The sequence below is a fragment of the Mesoplodon mirus genome (genome assembly GCF_964341445.2).
Source record: "Mesoplodon mirus genome assembly, chromosome: 3".
NCBI lineage: Eukaryota > Metazoa > Chordata > Mammalia > Artiodactyla > Ziphiidae > Mesoplodon > Mesoplodon mirus.
Genome location: NC_138978.1, coordinates 57,692,991 through 57,712,311, shown reverse-complemented (window position 1 = coordinate 57,712,311; position 19,321 = coordinate 57,692,991). Strand labels below are relative to the sequence as shown.

The following is a 19,321-nucleotide window of genomic DNA, read 5'->3' as shown; positions in this document are numbered from 1 at the left end:
AGTGATGTTGGCCTGTAGTTTTCTTTGTTTGTGACATCTTTGTCTGGTTTTGGTATCAGGGTGATGGTGGCCTCGTAGAATGAGTTTGGGAGTGTTCCTCCCTCTGCTATATTTTGGAAGAGTTTGAGAAAGATAGGTGTTAGCTCTTCTCTAAATGTTTGATAGAATTTGCCTGTGAAGCCATCTGGTCCTGGGCTTTTGTTTGTTGGAAGATTTTTAATCACAGTTTCAATTTCAGTGATTGTGACTGGTCTGTTTATACTTTCTGTTTCTTCCTGATTCAGTCTCAGAAGGTTGTGCTTTTGTAAGAAATTGTCCATTTCTTCCAGGTCGTCCCTTTTACTGGCATATAGTTGCTTGTAGTAATCTCTCATGATCCTTTGTATTTCTGCAGTGTCAGTTGTTACTTCTCCTTTTTCATTTCTCATTCTGTTGATTTGAGTCTTCACACTTTTCTTTTTGATGAGTCTGGCTAATGGTTTATCAATTTTGCTTATCTTCTCAAAGAACCAGCTTTTAGTTTTATTGACCTTTGCCATTGTTTCCTTCATTTCTTTTTCATTTATTTCAGATCTGATCTTTATGATTTCGTTCCTTCTTCTAACTTTGGGGTTTTATTGTTCTTGTTTCTCTCATTGCTTTAGGTGTAAGTTTATATTGTTTAGTTGAGATTTTTCTTATTTCTTGAGGGAGGATTGTGCTGCTCTAAACTTCCCTCTTAGAACTGCTTTTGCTGCATCCCATAGGTTTTGGGTCATTGTGTTTTCATTGTCATTTGTTTCTAGGTTTTTTTCCTTTTAGAACTTCATGTTTTTTAAAAGCTTTTTAAAAAAAATTTATTTTATTTATTTATTTTAGGCTGTGTTGGGTCTTTGTTGCTATGCGCGGGCTTTCTGTGGTTGCGGTGAGCAGGATCTACTGTTCATTGTGGTATATGGGCTTCTCACTGCGGTGGCTTCCCTTGTTGCAGAGCATAGGCTCTAGGTGCACAAGCTTCAGTAGCTGTGGCTCATGGGCTCAGTAGTTGTGGCTCGTGGGCTCTAGAGCACAGGCTCAGTAGTTGTGGCACACAGGCTTAGTTGCGCCACAGCATGTGGGATCTTCCCAGACCAGGGCTTGAACCCATGTCCCCTGCATTGGCAGGTGGATTCTTTTTTTTTTTTTTTTTTTGCGGTATGTGGGCCTCTCACTGTTGTGGCCTCTCCCATTGCGGAGCACAGGCTCCGGACACGCAGGCTCAATGGCCATGGCTCACGGGCCCAGCCGCTCCGCGGCATGTGGGATCTTCCCAGACCGGGGCACGAACCCGTGTCCCCTGCATCGGCAGGCGGACTCTCAACCACTGCGCCACCAGGGAAGCCCTGGCAGGTGGATTCTTAACCACTGCGCCACCAGGGAAGCCCTGTTTCTGGGTATTTTTTGATTTCCTCTTTGATTTCTTCAGTGATCTCTTGGTTATTTACTAGCGTATTGTTTAGCCTCCATGTGTTTGTAGTTTTTACCGTTTTTTTCCTGTACTTGATATCTAGTCTCATAACATTGTGGTTGGAAAAGATACTTGATATGATTTCAATTTTCTTAAATTTACCAAGGCTTGATTTGGGACCCATGATATCATCTATCCTGGAGAATGTTCCATGAGCACTTGAGAAGAAAGTGTATTCTGTTGGTTTTGGATGGAATGTCCTATAAATATAAATGAAGTCCATCTTGTTTACTGTGTCATTTAAAGCTTGTGTTTCCTTATTTATTTTCATTTTGGATGATCTGTCCATTGGTGAAAGTGGGGTGTTAAAGTCCCCTACTATGATTGTGTTACTGTCGATTTCCCCTTCTATGGCTGTTAGCATTTGCCTTATGTATTGAGGTGCTCCTATGTTGGGTGCATAAATATTTACAATTGTTATATCTTCTTCTTGGATTGATCCCTTGATCATTATGTAGTGTCTGTCCTTCTTTGTCTCTGGTAATAGTCTTTATTTTAAAGTCTATTTTGTCTGATATGAGAATTGCTACTCCAGCTTTCTTTTGATTTCCATTTGCATGGAATATCTTTTTCCATTCCCTCACTTTCAGTCTGTATGTGTCCCTAGGTCTGAAGTGGGTCTCTTGTAGACAGCATGTATACAGGTCTTGTTTTTATATCCATTCAGCCAGTCTTTGTCTTTTGGTTGGAGCATTTAATCCATATACATTTATGGTAATTATCAATAAGTATGTTCCTATTACCATTTTCTTAATTGTTTTGGGTTTGTTATTGTAGGTGTTTTCCTTCTCTTGTGTTTCCTGCCTAGAGAAGTTCTTTTAGCATTTGCTGTAAAGCTGGTTTGCTGGTGCTGAATTCTCTTAGCTTTTGCTTGTGTGTAAAGTTTTAATTCCTCTGTCATATCTGAGATCTTTACTGGGAAGAGTAATCTTGGTTTTAGGTTTTTCCCTTCCTTCACTTTAAATATGTCCTGCCACTCCCTTCTGGCTTGTAGAGTTTCTGCTGGAAGATCAGCTGTTAACCTTATGGGGATTCCCTTGTATGTTATCTGTTGCTTTTCCCTTGCTGCTTTTAATAGTTTTTCTTTGTATTTAATTTTTGTTTTGTTTTGTTTTGTTTTTGCGGTACGCAGGCCTCTCACTGTTGTGGCCTCTCCTGTTGCGGAGCACAGGCTCCAGACACACAGCCTCAGCGGCCATGGCTCACAGGCCTAGCCACTCCGCGGCATGTGGGATCTTCCTGGACCGGGGCACGAACCCGCATCCCCTGCATCGGCAGGCGGACTATGAACTACTGCGCCACCAGGGAAGCCCTGTATTTAATTTTTGATAGCTTGATTAATAGGTGTCTTGGTGTGTTTCTCCTTGGATTTATCCTGTATGGGACTCTCTGTGCTTCGTGGACTTGATTGACTATTTCCTTTCCCATATTAGGGAAGTTTTCAACTATAATCTCTTGAAGTATTTTCTCAGTCCCTTTCTTTTTCTCTTCTTCTTCTGGGACCCCTAGAATTCGAATGTTGGTGCGTTTAATGTTGTCCCAGAGATCTTTGACACTGTCCTCAATTCTTTTCATTTTTTTTTCTTTATTCTGCTCTGCAGTAGTTATTTCCGCTATTTTATCTTCCAGGTCACTTATCCATTCTTCTGCCTCCGTTATTCTGCTATTGATTCCTTCTAGAGAATTTTAAATTTCATTTATTATGTTGTTCATCATTGTTTGTTTGCTCTTTAGTTCTTCTAGGTCATTGTTAAACGTTTCTTGTATTTTCTCCATTCTAGTTCCAAGATTTTGGATCATCTTTACTATCATTACTCTGGATTCTTTTTCAGGTAGACTGCCTATTTCCTCTTCATTTGTTTGGTCTGGTGGGTTTTTACCTTGCTCCTTCATCTGCTGTGTATTTATTTCTCTGTCTTCTCATCTTGCTTAACTTACTGTGTTTTGGGTCTCCTTTTTGCAGGCTTCAGGTTCTTAGTTCCCATTGTTTTTGGTGTCTGCCCCCAGTGGGTAAGGTTGGTTCAGTGGGTTGTGGAGGCTTCCTGGTGGAGGGGACTGGTGCCTGTGTTCTGGTGGATGAGGCTGGATCTTGTCTTTCTGGTGAGCAGGACTGCATCCAGTGGTATGTTTTGGAGTATCTGTGAACTTATTATGAGTTTAGACAACCTCTCTGCTAATGGGTGGGGTTGTGTTCCTGTTTTGTTAGTTGTTTGGCATGGGGTGTCCAGCACTGGAGCTTGCTGGTCGTTGAGTGGAGCTGGGTCTTAGTATTGAGATGGAGATCTCTGGGAGAGCTCTCGCTGATTGATATCATGTGTCTCTGTGAGGTCTCTGATGGTCCAATGTCCTGAACTTGGCTCTCCCACCTCAGGGCTCAGGCCTGACACCCAGCCGGAGCACCAAGACCCTGTCAGCTACATAGCTCAGAAGAAAAGGGAGGAAAAAAAAGAAAGTAAGAAAAAATAATTTTTTTTAGTAAAATAAAATAAAGTTATTAAAATTAAAAATTATTAAAATAGGAAAGGTAATAAAAAAAGAGCAGAGCAGCAAAACCAATAAACAAATCTACCAAAGATAACAAGTGCTAAAAACTAAGATAAACATAAAAATCAGAAACTAGTCAGTCACATACAGCAAACCCCAAGTCTGTAGTTGCTTCCAAAGTCCACCGCCTCAATTTTGGGATGATTTGTTGTCTATTCAGGTATTCCACAGATGCAGGGTACATCAAGTTGATTGTGGAGATTTAATCCGCTGCTCCTGAGGCTGCACAAAGAAATTTCCCTTTCTCTTCTTTGTTGGTGCAGCTCCTAGGGTTCAGCTTTGGATTTGGCCCTGCCTCTGCATGTATGTCGCCCTCTGGCATCTGTTCTTCGCCCAGAAAGGACAGGGTTAAAGGAGCAGCTGATTCGGGGGCTCTGGCTCACTCAGGCTGTGGGGAGGTAAGGGTACAGAATGTGTGGTGAGCCTGCGGTGGCAGAGGCCAGCATAACGCTGCAACAGCCTGAGGCATGCCGTGTGTTCTCCTGGGGAAGTTGTCCCTGGATCACGGGACCCTGGCTGTGGCGGACTGCACAGGCTCCCCGGGGCATGGGTGTGGTCATTGACCTGTGCTTGCACACAGGATTCTTGGTGACTGGAGCAGCAGCGTTAGTGTTTCATGCCTGTCCCTGGTGTCCGGGCTGATAGCCGTGGCTTGCACCCGTCTCTGAAGTTCCTTTAGTTGGTGCTCTGAATCTCCTCTCCTCGCGCACCCCAAAACAATGGTCTTTTGACTCTTAGGCAGTTCCAGACTTTTCTTGCACTCCCAGCTAGCTGTGGTGCACTAGCCCCCTTCAGGCTGTGTTCACACAGCCAACCCCAGTCCTCTCCCTGGGATCTGACCTCTGTAGCTGAAGCCGAAGCTCCTAGCCCCCACCTGCCCTGGCGGGTGGGCAGACAAGCCTCTTGGGCTGGTGAGTGCTGGTCGTCATTGATCCTCTGTGCAGGAGTCTCTCTGCTTTGCCCTCTGCACCCCTGTTGCTGTGCTCTCCTCTGTGGCTCCGAAGCTTTACCCCCGGCACGCCCCGTCTCCGCCAGTGAAGGGGCTTCCTAGTGTGTGGAAACTTTTCCTCCTTCACTGCTCCCTCCCAGAGGCACAGGTCCTGTCCCTGTTCTTTTGTCTCTGTTTTTTCTTTTTTCTTTTGCCCTACCCAGGTACATAGGGAATTTCTTGCCTTTTGGGAAGCTTGAGGTCTTCTGCCAGCGTTCAGTAGGTGTTCTGTAGGGGTTGTTCCACGTGTAGATGTATTTCTGATGTATTTGTGGGGAGGAAGATAATCTCCATGTCTTATTCCTCCACCATCTTGAAGGTCCCTCCTCGTTAAAATATTTGATGAAAAACTAATGTATTTTAAACTAATTATATTATCAAAGTGGGTTTATCTAGTTTTTCTTTTTAATATACCAAGCCCCAATGGAAATTTTATTCAAAAGATTATTTCTTCTATATAATGTAATCATGAATAAAAAATTAGGAGACTGGTAAATTAAAAATAATAACTACCTATTGAAAAGTTATCCACAATAGTGAAAAAATTTTCCCATAGCAAATTTCAGGATACTTATTCTTTACCTACTCTTCTTTCATTTGTCTACCCTTTTATTTTCTTTTGAAAAGTTGGTGATTTAAATTCTATTTAAAATTTGACAGTTTTTGCCTTAACTTTACGTTCTTTTTATTGCACACGTATAGGAAAGAGGAAAAACTGGAATCACCTCAGTATAACCGAAAGAAAGGAATCTACTACACAAGACAATGATGAGTAAGTGTGTTGTTGCTGAAATAATATACTCGTGTGTCTTAAAAGAAAAAGGTCATATTTGTTAAAGTGATGATTTAAGATAAATCATTTCTTTGCAGAAATGAATAGTTTATACCTGAGTAGAAGTATTTTTTCTTAAAGAAGTAAAATACTTTATTTATTATGTGTTTTGCCATGTTCATATGATGGTGATATATGATACCTTTATTTTAATACCCATTTAGCCCAGTTTCCCCAGCCTATGCATAAGAGACTAGCTTAGGGTAAAACTGAGGGAAACACCCTCTTTGGATTTACATGGATGGACAAGTAATACATTGTCTTGGAACATAATTGCTGGTTCAAAAGCTAGGAACACAGTGAAGCCAGCAGAGTAAGGAATCTAGAGGAACCTAGAAGGCTTATCGGCCATCAATTATTTTCATATTGGCCTGTCAAGGGTGCCTTGAATGAAGTCATTATGTGTAAAAAGTTACTGCCTATGTATTCTGGGAAGAATATTTACATCTATCCACTGAGGCTGGAAAAATTGAAATAGGCAGAACAGGGGGTTAAAGTTTTAAAGTACTTCATATGTTCAGCTCATTTACCTTTCCAGCTGTATCTTCTGTGTGCCATACAATATGATGGATGGGTAAAGATGAGGAAAATGAAACATCTACCCATTGGGAGCTTATGGTCTCATTTTGTAAGTTAATATATCTACTCTAACTTAGAAATGGGTTATGGGTTATGTTTCGAAATGTTATTTATTTATTTATTTAAATAGAAGTATAGTTGATTTACAATGTTGTGTTAGATTCAGGTGTACAGCAAAGCAATTCAGTTTTATATACACATATATATATGTGTGTGTGTATATATATATATATATGTTATTACAACCTATAGGTTATTATAAGATATTGAATATAGTTCCCTGTGCTATACAGTAGGCCCTTGTTTATCTATTTTATATTGAGTAATGTGAATCTGTTAATCCCAAACTGCTAATTTATCCCTCCCTTCCCCCCACTTTTCCCTTGGTAACTATAAGTTTGTTTTCTATGTCTGTGAGTCTGTTTCTGTTTTGTAAGCAAGTTCATTTGTATTATGTTTTTTTAGATTCCACATATAAGTGATATCATATGATATTTGTATTTCTCTGTCTGACTTACTTTACTTAGTATCATCTCTAGGTCCTTTCATGCTGCTGCAAATGGCATTATTTCATTCTTTTTATGGCTAAGTAATATCCCATTGTGTATATACACCACACCCTGTTTATCCATTCATCTGTCAGTGGACATTTAGGTTGCTTTGGTGTCTTGGCTATTGTAAATAGCACGGCAATGAACATTGGGGTGCATGTATCCTTTCAAACCATGTTTTTATCTGTATATATGCCCAGGAGTGGGATTGCTAGATCATATGGTAGCTCTATTTTTAGTTTTTTAAGGAACCTCCGTACTGTTCTCCATAGCAGCTGTACCACTTTACATTCCCATCAACAGTGTAGGAAGGTTCCCTTTTCTCCACACCCTATTCAGCATTTATTATTTGTAGACTTTCTGAGGATGGCCATTCTGACTGGTGTGAGGTGCTTTCTCATTGTAGTTTTGATGTGCATTTCTCTAGTAATTAGCAATGTTGAGCATCTTTTCATGTGTCTCTTCATCATCTGTATGTCTTCTTTGGAGAAATGTCTATTTAAGTCTTCTGCCCATTTTTTGATTGGGTTGTTTGTTTTTTTGTTATTGAGCCACATGAGCTCTTTGCAAATTTTGGAGACTAATCCCTTATTGGTTGCATTGTTTGCAAATATTTTCTCCCATTCTGTGGGTTGTCTTTTCGTATTGTTTATGGTTTCCTTTGCTGTGCAAAAGCTTTTAGGTTTAATTAGGTCCCATTTGTTTAATTTAGTTTTTATTACCATTACGCTAGGAGTCAGCTCAAAAAAGATATTGCTGCGATTTATGTCAAAGAGTGTTCTGCCTATGTTTTCCTCTGTGAGTTTTATAGTATCCAGTCTTACATTTAGATCTTTAATACATTTTAGTTTTGTATATGGTGTTAGAGAATGTCCTAATTTCATCTTTTTACATGTAGTTGTTTGGTTTTCTCATCACCACTCATTGAAGAGACTGTCTTTTCTCCATTGTATATTCTTGCCTCCTTTGAACAAGTAGATTAATTGATCATAAGTGCGTGGGTTTATTTCTGGTCTCTCCTGTTCCATTGATCTATGTGTCTGTTTTTGTGCCAGTACTATACTGTTTTGATGACTGTAGCTTTGCAGTATAGCCTGAAGTCAGGGAGCCTGATTCCTCCAGCTCCATTCTTTCTCAGGATTGTTTTGGCTCTTCAGGATCTTTTGTGTTTCCATACAAATTTTTAAATTACTTGTTCTAGTTCTGTGAAAAATGCTATTGGTAATTTGATAGGGATTGCTCTGAATCTGTAGATTTCCTTGGGTAGTATGGTCATTTTAGCAATATTGAGTCTTCCAATCCAGGTGTATGGTATGTGTTTCTGTTTGTGTCATCTTCAGTTTCTTTCATCAGGGCCTTATTGTTTTTGGAGTACAGGTCTTTTTCCTCCTTTGGTAGGTTTATTCCTAGGTATTTTATTCTGTTGGATATGCTGGTAAGTGGGATTGTTTAATTTCTCTTTCATTGTTAGTGTATAGAAATGCAACAGATTTCTGTATATTAATTTTGTATCCTGCAACTTTACCAATTTATTGATGAGCTCTAGTAGTTTTATGGTGGCATCTCTAGGATTTTCTAGGTATAGTATCATGTCATCTGTAAACAGTGACAGTTTTACTTCTTTTACTTCATTTCCAATTTGGATTACTTTTATTTGTTTTTCTTCTCTGATTGCTGTGGCTAAGACTTCCAAAACTATGTTGAATAAAAGTGGCAAGAGAGGGCATCCTTGTCTTGTTCCTGATCTTAGAGGAAATGCTTCTAGCTTTTCACTGTTGAGTATGATATTAGCTGTGGGTTTGTCATATATGGCCTGTATTATGTTGAGGTATATTCCCTCTACACCCACTTTCTGGAGAGTTTTTATCATAAATGGATGTTGAATTTTATCAGAAGCTTTTTCTGCATCTATTGAGATGATCACGTGCTTTTTATTATTCATTTGTTAATGTGGTGTTTCATGTTGATTGATTTGCTGATATTGAAAAATCCTTGCATCCCTGGGATAAATTCCACTTGATCATGATGTATGATCCTTTTAATGTATCATTGGATTCGGTTTGCTCATATTTTGTTGAAGACTTTTACATGTGTGTATGGGCATGTAATTTTCTTTTTTTGTGATATGTTTGTCTGGTTTTGGTATCAGAGTTACATTGACTTCATAGAATGAGTTCAGAAGTGTTCCTTCCTCTGCAAGTTTTTGAATGGTTTCAAAAGGGTCAGTTTTAACTCTTGTCCAGATGTTTGGTAGAATTTGCCTGTGAAGCCATCTGATCCTGGGCTTTTGTTTTTTGGTAGTTTTTAAATTACTGTTTCAATTTCAGTAGTTGTGATTGGTCTGTTCATATTTTCTATTTCTTTCTGGTTCAATCTTGGGTCTGAGTGTTTTTTAAATCATTTGAGTGAACCTTAGAATGCATTTTCCATACAAATTGTGTTGTTATTTGTGGTTATAACCTCAAGTTAGGGCTACAAGTCTATTTTTTTCATAATGTAGGTGAAGTATAGTATTAAGCAGTAGTAGTCTAGATAAAAAGATATGGAGAGTGCCACTTAGAGTACAGTAGGGACAAAGGGAAGAGTTTTCTCAAAGAGGTCTCCTTCTTTGACAGCTTCATCTATCACCTGTACCCCTTTATCTGTTTTTATAGCTGCTTTCCCTAGCCATACTCCCCCCAGTTCCAAATATTTTCATGTGCCCTATTCCACAGATATTTTTGTTGTTAATTACCATTCCTCCTTCCTGTAACCAAAGTTCCAATTTCCTTGGTGAAACCAATCTCAACTAGATATTAAGTGAGAAGCATTATTTTTTTGTTTAACTCATTTAATATATTTTAAAAGAGACAGTAGATGTACATAATAAAAAGTCAAGCTATACAAAGGGATATATAGAAAGCAAGTGGCAAGTAACAATTTTTGAATCACATATAATCTTGTATTTGAAAGCAATTACCTGTTAAACCAGATTAATCTCTGATACAGTTGTATGAAGTATAACAAATTTAGAAGTAAAAGTAGACAGGCAATGAGAAAATATTTTTGGACAGTAGTGATACCATGTAAGCAAACCAGACTTAACTGTTGCTTTCCCCTGAATCAGCTCCACTTAAGCTATCCTAAGTTTTCATAGTGTTTTTCCTTTTTTCTTCTTCTGAACCCATCAATCTGCTTACAGCTTGACCTTTTTCTTTAACTTTTTATTTTATATTGGAGTATAGTTGATTAACAATGTTGTGTTAGTACAACAAAGTGATTCAGTTATACATACACATAGTAGCTCCCATAGCAGTGAGCTTTCAAGTAGCAAGGGAGGAGCAAGAACCTTTGTTATGGGTCACTTAGGAATTTGCCAATATTTATTTAATTTCCCTCAATATTTGTTTCTGAAGATCCCTGTTATTTATGTATATAACTCCATGACTTGGTGTGAGAATTAATGAATTTAAGTACAAGCCAAGATATCTTACAATGTATAAAAATTATGTTTCTGATTGTTTTTTTCCACCCATCATAAAATTACTCAGACCTAGTCAATAGAGCTGTTTTATTAGCTTTAGTAATAAGCTCTTTATTTATTCCATTTGTTTAGATTTGTTTTATTATTTTGTAAAACCATTCCAAAGACTTGGATTTTTTAAGACCTGAAATTAAACCGAACATTTTCTATTTTTAGATCAATTTTAAATGATTATAATATTTTATGTTTTGTTTTGGCAATTGTATTAGGTTGTGGTTTTCCAGAGAAGCAGAACCAATAGCAAATGTACATACATATAATAATATAATAATAACAATAAAGATTTATTATTGATGTAATAATTATTAATTAATAATAGATTAATAATGAATTATATATACAATTACCTATATAGATAGATTTATTATGAGGAATTGACTCATGCAATTATGGAGGCTAAGTCCTACATGTACCATCAGCAAGCTGGAGATCCAGGAAAGCCAGTGGTATAATTTCAGTCCAAGAGTAAAGGCCTGACGACCAGGGAAGCCAATGTGTAAATCTCAGTTCAAGGGCAGAAGAGCAATATCCCAGCTAAAGTAGGCAGGCAGAGAACCCATCCTCCCTTCCTCTGCTTTTTCTTCTATTCAGACCCTCAGTGGATTGGATGATGCCCACCCCCATTGGGGAAGGCAATTTATTGAGCCAGTATTACTAAGACGGTTGCATAGCAGTGATTTTCTAACCCCATCATTCTTTCTGTTAGCTGGCCTTTTTGAAAGTCATGAGTTCATAGTGATATAGTGTCTTTCCTTGCCTTCCCCCTTTCCATATTTGCACTCCTTTTCAAACAGTAGATCTCTGGCTCCTATTAGCAGCAGTCCATTTGCACACTTGCTTACTCCTACAGTATACACAAAATGGTTTCAAAATTCCTGCACTGCTAAAAACAAACCTGCAAAAGCATTTTTGTTTGCATTCTTTTTTGTCTTTAGTTTGAAGGTATATAGTCAAATTACTGTGTTCAGAACTACTTGGATTAGTTCTCCATATGAAGAATTAGTCAGTCATATGAAGTAGTTAGGTTAGCTTGTTGATGTTTATATGCAATTTTGATATTTTTTTCTCATCCTTTTTTATTTTTGTTTTTTGACTATGTAAAACAACTGATATGGTTCCAAAAGTCAAAACTTTACAAAAAAGTATACATAGAGGTGTGTTACTATTCCCTGCTGCATTCCCTCTGTGTAGTCCCTATAAGTAACCAAATTAATTAGTTTCTGGTTTACCTTTCATATGTTTATTTTTATAAAATTAAGCCATTTCATTTATTTTATCTCATTTCTCTTCTTATACAAAGATGGCATACAATTTATACTCTTTCATACTTCGCTCTTTCCACTTACGAATATGTCCTGAAATCACTACCTGTTAATCGACTTGGCAAGTTGTAAATGTAAGAATTCTCCAGCAGGAAAATATAGTTCCATGTTTTAGGTAAATTTTTTTTCCCAGAAAACAAGCAATTAGTGACATGTCAATAAAGCTCAATATGTCAATAAAGTTTGTTTATAAATTAAACACCTATACATTAATATTTCATGTGAACGTCCATACTCTTTATTCTCTAAAAGGAAAAAATATAATTCACTGCCATTGGTTTTTCTTCCTCTTTGCAGTTTTTTGCTGCTGCTGGCGCTGCTACAAAAAATGCAGTAATGGTGACTGTCCTTCTATAAAGTTTATTTTCATATAATTGTAGGTTTGTCATTTTGAGAAGTAAAACATAGATCATGTGTACCCTTTTCCCACTTTCCTGACATGATAACATCTTCCAAAGCTGCAGTACAATATCAGAACCAGGAAATTGACATTGACACAATGCACCAATCTTTATTCAGTTTTCTAAATTTTACAATACATATTCATTTGTATATGTGTGAATATGTTCTATGCAATTTTATCACATATGTATGTTCATGTATCCACCACCACAGTCAAGATACAGAATAGTCCTGTCACCACAAGGATCCCTCCTGCTGTATAAAGTGTATTTTCAATCACTGGTTTATTCTCTTATAGGCAGAAGAGTAACTTTTATTTCTATACTAATCCAAATAAGACCTTTTTAAAAGTAATGTTATGCCAGAAATGGGTTTTGTTTTTTGTTTTTTATCTATACAATTTAATTGTGACAAGTAACCACATTTCAGAATTCTGATTTTCTCTTTACTGTATTTTAAGTATTTAATCAAAGAACAAGAATACTGACTTATGGATCATTTTCTTCTTAAATGAGGGTCTCTGGGGGTAAGTTAGTTGAAAATGTTTATCAGAAGCTTAGGATGAAGATATGGTTATGCCTATATTCTGTAGGTGATCAAAGACTAAGAGGGAAACCAGTATTTACTTTTATTTTCAACTGTTTAAAATTCTTGAAAGGAAAGAATGAAAACTTTCCTCCAAACATCAGTAACAAGACAAGCATGCTCACTTTCACCACTGGTATTCAATATTTTACTGAAAATTCTAGCCAGAGCAATTAGATAAGAAAAAGAATGAAAAGGCATCCAACTGGAAAAGAAGAAATAAAACTATCTCTATTTGCAGATGACATGATCCTATAGAGAGAGACTCCCGAAGAATGCACAAGAAACTGCTAGTACTAATAAACAAATTCAGCAAAATTACAGGGTATATGATCAATACACAAAAATCAATTGCGTTTCTATACACCTGCAGTAAACAATTTGAAAAGGAAATGAAGGAGGCAATTCTATTTACAGTAGCATTTAAAAGAATAAAATACCTAGGAATAAATTTAACCAAAGAGGTGAAAGACTTGTACACTGGAAACTGCAAAGTATTGCTGAGAGAAATTAAAGAAGACCTAAATAAATGGAAAGACAGCCTGTGTTCATGGGCAGAAGATTTAATTTGTTAAGATGTCAATACCTCTACCCAAAGTGATCTACAGATTCAGTGTAATGCCTATCAAAATTCCACACCATGTACAAAAATTATTCAGTCATAAAAAGCAACGAGGTTCTGATACATGCTACAAACACAATGAACCTTGAAAGCATATGGTAAGTGAAATAAGCCAAATGCAAAAGGACAAACATTATACAATTCCAATTATATGCAATATCTAGAAGAGACAACTTCACAGAGACAGAAAGTAGATCAGAGATTACCAGAGGCTAAGGGTTATTGCTTAATGTTACAGAGTTTCTGTTTGTGGTAATAGAATAGTTTTGAAAATAGATAGTGATGGTTGTACGATGTTGTGAATGTAACTAGTACCACTGAATTGTACACTTTAAAATGGTGAAAATGGCAAATCTTATATATACTTTGCCACAATAAGAAAAAAATTTTTCAATTAAAAACCAGCTACAGAGACTACTTGAATATGCGTTTTCTGGCAAGAAAGCAGAGTAGAAGGATGTGAACTCATGCCTTCTTACAAAAACATCAAAATCACAACTAACTGCTGAACAACCATCAGCAAAAAATGCTGGAACCTACCAAAAAAGATACTGTACATCCAAAGACAAAGAATATGCCACAACAAGATGGTAGGAAGGGCACAATCATGATAAAATCAAATTCTAAACCTTCCTGGTGGGCGACCCACAAACTGGAAAATAATTATACCACAGAAGTTCTCCCACGGGAGTGGAAGTCCTGAGCCCCACGTCAGGCTTCTCAGCCTGGGGGTCTGGTAACGGGAGGAGAATCTGGCTTTGAAGACCAGTGGGGTTTGATCGCAGGAATTCCACAGGACTGGGGGAAACAGAAATTCCACTCTTGGCACACACAAGGTCTCATGCACCAAAAGCCAGGGAAAAAAAGCAGTAACCTCATAAGAGACTGGGCCAGACCTACCTACTAGTGTTGGAGTGTCTCCTGCCAAGGCGGGGGTGTGGCTGTAGCTCACTGCGGGGACAAAGACACCTGCAGCAGCAGTTCTGGCAAGTACTTATTAGCATGCCCCCTCCTGGAGGTTGCCGTTTCCTCCCCAAGACCTAGCCCCGCCCAACAGCCCATAGGCTCTAGTGCTGGGACACATCAGGCCAAACAACCAACAGGGCAGAAATGTAGCCCCACCCATCAGCAGTCAGGCTGCTTAAAGTCTTCCTGAGCATGGCGCTGCCCACAAGAGGGCAAGAACCAATAAACCTACTTAAGTAGACAAAAGACATGTAGTCTGAAAGCTATAAGAAGCTGATGGAAGAAATCAAAGGTGACATAAACAGATGGAAATATATACAATGTACTTGGATTGGAAGAATTGATATTGTCAAAATGATTATACTAACCAAGGCAATCTACAGATTCAGTGCAATCCCTATCAAATTACCAAGAGCATTTTTCACAGAACTAGAACAAAAAAATCTTAAAATTTGTATGGAGACACAAAAGACCCTGAATAGCCAAAGCAATCTTGAGAAAGAAAAACAGAGCTGGAGGAATCAGTCTCCCTGACTTCAGACTATACTACAAAGCTACAGTCATCAAAGCAGTATACTACTAGCACAAAACAGAAATATAGGTCAATGGAACAGGATAGAAAGCCCAGAAATAAATCCACACACCTATAGTCAATTAATCTATGACAGAGGAGGCAAAACTATACAATGGAGGAAAGATAGTCTCTTCAATAAATGGTGCTGGGAAAACTGGACAGCAACATATAAAAAAATGAAATTAGGACATTCTCCAACACCATATACAAAAATAAACTCAAAATGGATTAAAGAACTAAATGTAAGACTGGGTACTATAAAACTCCTAGAGGAAAACATAGGCAGAACACTCTTTGATGTAAATCGCAGCAGTATCTTTTTTGAGCTGACTGCTAGCATAATGGAAATAAAAACTAAAATAAACAAATGGGACCTAATTAAACCTAAAAGCTTTTGCACAGCAAAGGAAACCATAAACAATACGAAAAGACAACCCACAGAATGGGAGAAAATATTTGCAAACAATGCGACCAACAAGGGATTAGTCTCCAAAATTTACAAAGAGCTCATGTGGCTCAATCACAAAAAAACAAACAACCCAATCAAAAAATGGGCAGAAGACTTAAATAGACATTTCTTCAAAGAAGACATACAGATGACCAAGAGACACATGAAAAGATGCTCAACATCGCTAATTACTAGAGAAATGCACATCAAAACTACAATGAGAAATCACCTCACACTGGTCAGAATGGCCATCCTCAGAAAGTCTACAAATAATAAATGCTGGAGAGGGTGTGGAGAAAAGGGAACCCTCCTACACTGTTGATGGGAATGTAAAGTGGTACAGCTGCTATGGAGAACAGTATAGAGGTTCCTTAAAAAACTAAAAATAGAGCTACCATATGATCTAGCAATCCCACTCCTGGGCGTATATCCAGAGAAAAACATTGCTTGAAAGGATACATGCGCCCCAGTGTTCATTGCAGTGCTATTTACAATAGCCAAGACATGGAAGCAACCTAAATGTCCATTGACAGATGAATGGATAAAGTAGGTGTGGTACATATATACAATGGAATATTACTCAGCCATTAAAAAGAATGAAATATACACTACCAAACGTAAGGTAGATAGATAGTGGAAAGCAGCCGCAGAGCACAGGGAGATCAGCTCGGTGCTTTGTGACCGCCTGGAGGGGTGGGATGGGAAGGGTGCGAGGGAGGGAGATGCATGAGGGAAGGGATGTGGGAACAGATGTATATGTATGACTGATTCACTTTGTTATAAAGCAGAAACTAAAAAAAAAAAAAAAAAAAAAAGAATGAAATAATGCCATTTGCAGCAACATGGATGGACCTGGAGATTATCATACTAAGTGAGGTAAGTTAGAGAAAGACAAGTATCATATGAAATTGCTGATATGCAGAAACTAAAAAAAAATGATACAAATGAACTTACTTATAAAACAGAAACAGACTCACAGACCTAGAGAGAGAACTTATGGTTACCAGGGTGGAAGGGTAGGAGGGAGGGATAGACTGGGAATTTGAGATTGACATGTACACACTGCTATATTTAAAATGGATAACCTTGGTCAGCTGATCTATTACAGAGAAGGCAAGGATATACAATGGAGAAAAGACAGTCTCTTCAGTAAGTGGTGCTGGGAAAACTGGACGGCTACATGTAAAAGAATGAAATTAGAACACTCCCTAACACCATACACAAAAATAAACTCAAAATGGATTAGAGACCTAAATGTAAGACCGGGCACTATAAAACTCTTGGAGGAAAATATAGGAAGAACACTCTTTGACATAAATCACAGCAAGATCTTTTTGGATCCACCTCCTAGAGTAATGGAAATAAAAACAAAAATAAACAAATGGGACCTAATGAAACTTCAAAGCTTTTGCACAGCAAAGGAAACCATAAGCAATACAAAAAGACAACCCTCAGAATGGGAGAAAATATTTGCAATCAAATCAACGGACAAAGGATTAATCTCCAAAATATATAAACAGCTCATGCAGCTCAATATTAAAAAAACAAACAACCCAATCCAAAAATGGGCAGAAGACCTAACAGACATTTCTCCAAAGAAGACAGCACATGAAAAGCTGCTCAACATCACTAATTATTAGAGAAATGCAAATCAAAACTACAGTGAGGTAGGCTTCCCTGGTAGTGCAATGGTTAAGAATCCGCCTGCCAATGCAGGGGACATGGGTTCGAGCCCTAGTCCGGGAAGATCCCACATGCCGCAGAGCAACTAAGCCCAGGCACCACAACTCCTGAGCCTGCACTCTAGAGCCCACAAGCCACAACTACTGAAGCCCACACGCCAAGAGCCTGTGCTCCGCAACAAGAGAAGCCACCACAATGAGAAGCCCGTGCACTGCAACAAAGAGTAGCTCCCGCTCGCCGCAACTAGAGAAAACGCACGCACAGCAACAAAGACCCAAAGCAGCCAAAAATAAATTAAATAAATAAGTAAATTTATAAAAAACAAACAAAACTACAATGAGGTATCACCTCACACCAGTTAGAATGGGCATCATCAGAAAATCTACAAACAACAAATGCTGGAGAGGGTGTGGAGAAAAGGGAACCCTCTTGCGCTGTTGGTGGGAATGTAAATTGATACAGCCACTATGAAGAACAGTATGGAGGTTCCTTAAAAAACTAAAAATAGAACTACCACATGATCCAGCAATCCCACTACTGGGCATATACCCAGAGAAAGCCATAATTAAAAAAGACACATGCACCCCAATGTTCATTGCAGCACTGTTTACAATAGCCAGGTCATGGAAGCAACCTAAATGCCAATTGACAGACAAATGGATAAAGATGATGTGGTACATATATACAATGGAATATTACTCAGCCATTAAAAGGAACGAAATTGGGTAATTTGTTGAGACGTGGATGGATCTAGAGACCGTCATATGGAGTGAAGTAAGTCAGAAAGAGAAAAAAATATATTGTATATTAGCGCATATATGTGGAACCTAGAAAAATGGTACAGATGAATCGGTTTGCAGGGCAGAAATTCAAGCACAGATGTAGAGAACAAACGTATGGACACCAGGGGGGTAAAGCGGCAGGGGTGGTGGTGGTGGTGTGATGAATTGGGCCATTGGGATTGACATGTATACACTGATGTGTATAAAATGGATGACTAATAAGAACCTGCTGTATAAAAAAAATAAATAAAATTAAATTTAAAAATTTAAAAAAATAAAATAAAATAGTAACCAACCAGGACCTACTGTATAGCACAGGGAACTCTGCTCAGTATTCTGTAATAACCTAAATGGGAAAAGAATTTTAAAAAGAATAGATACATGTGGATGTATAACTGAATCACTTTGCTGTAAACCTGAAACTAACACAACATTGTTAATCAAGTATACTCCAAAATAAAATTTAAAAAGAGAAAAACAGCTACAGGAACAGCTAAAGAAAACCTCCCTGAGAAAGCTTTTGTGAATATAATGGAATAAATAGACCTAAATACAGAAAAAAAATTCTTTTGACAAGAAATGTCCAATTTTTTATATTGTCCAGATTTTTTATTTAACCAGTCTTTCTTCAGAGAAAAATGCCATTAATTAACTTTGATGTGCATAAGAATCTCCTGGAAAAACGTACTTCTAGGCCCCATCTAGTGATATTTTTAATTAGTAGATCTTGAATGCAGCCTAGTTTTTAAAAAGTTGTATCTTTACCAGTCTCAACAAGGAATTTTGATGCCAGTGGTGAGTTACGCTTTGGGAAATATTATTATAAACATAGGTCAGAAACACCTCAGTTCAGCATCTTTTCATGTGCCAGTTGGACATCTGTGTCTTCTTTGAAAAAATGTCTATTCAGCTTCTCTGCTCATTTTTTAATCATTTTTCTGTTGTTGAGCTATATGCGTTTTTTATATATTTTGGATATTAACCCCCTATTGAATATATGATTTGCAAATATCTTCTCCCATTCAGTAGGTTGCATATTCATTTTGTTGATGGTTTTCTTTGCTGTGCAGAAGCTTTTTAGTTTGATGTAGTCCCATTGATGTATTTTTGCTTTTGTTTCCCTTGCCGGAGAAGATATATCTAGAAAGATATTGCTAAGACTGATGTCAAAAGAGTATACTGTCTAATACACGGTTGGTGGGAATGTAAATTGGTGTAGCCACTTTGGAAAACAGTATGGCGATTCCTCAAAAAATTAAGAATAGGACTACCATGTGATCCAGTTATCCCATTTCTGAGTATTTAACCAAAGAATACAAAAATACTAATTCAAAAAGATATATCCACCCTTATGTTCATTACAGCATTATTTTACAGTAGCCAAGTTATAGAAATAACTTAAGTGCCCATCAATGGATGAATGAATAAAGAAGA

The 19,321-nt window shown here is 37.7% G+C and overlaps 1 protein-coding gene across 1 annotated transcript in view; it reads left to right on the top strand.

Annotated features, from left to right (window-relative positions):
* Nucleotides 1–19,321, top strand: part of ITGB3BP (integrin subunit beta 3 binding protein) — an 86,184-nt gene that overhangs the window by 46,829 nt on the left and 20,034 nt on the right. Inside the window, exon 4 of the mRNA XM_082614906.1 lies at nucleotides 5,721–5,790. Within this exon, the coding sequence (XP_082471032.1) occupies nucleotides 5,721–5,790 (70 nt within the window). The remainder of the gene's footprint in view (nucleotides 1–5,720; nucleotides 5,791–19,321) is intronic.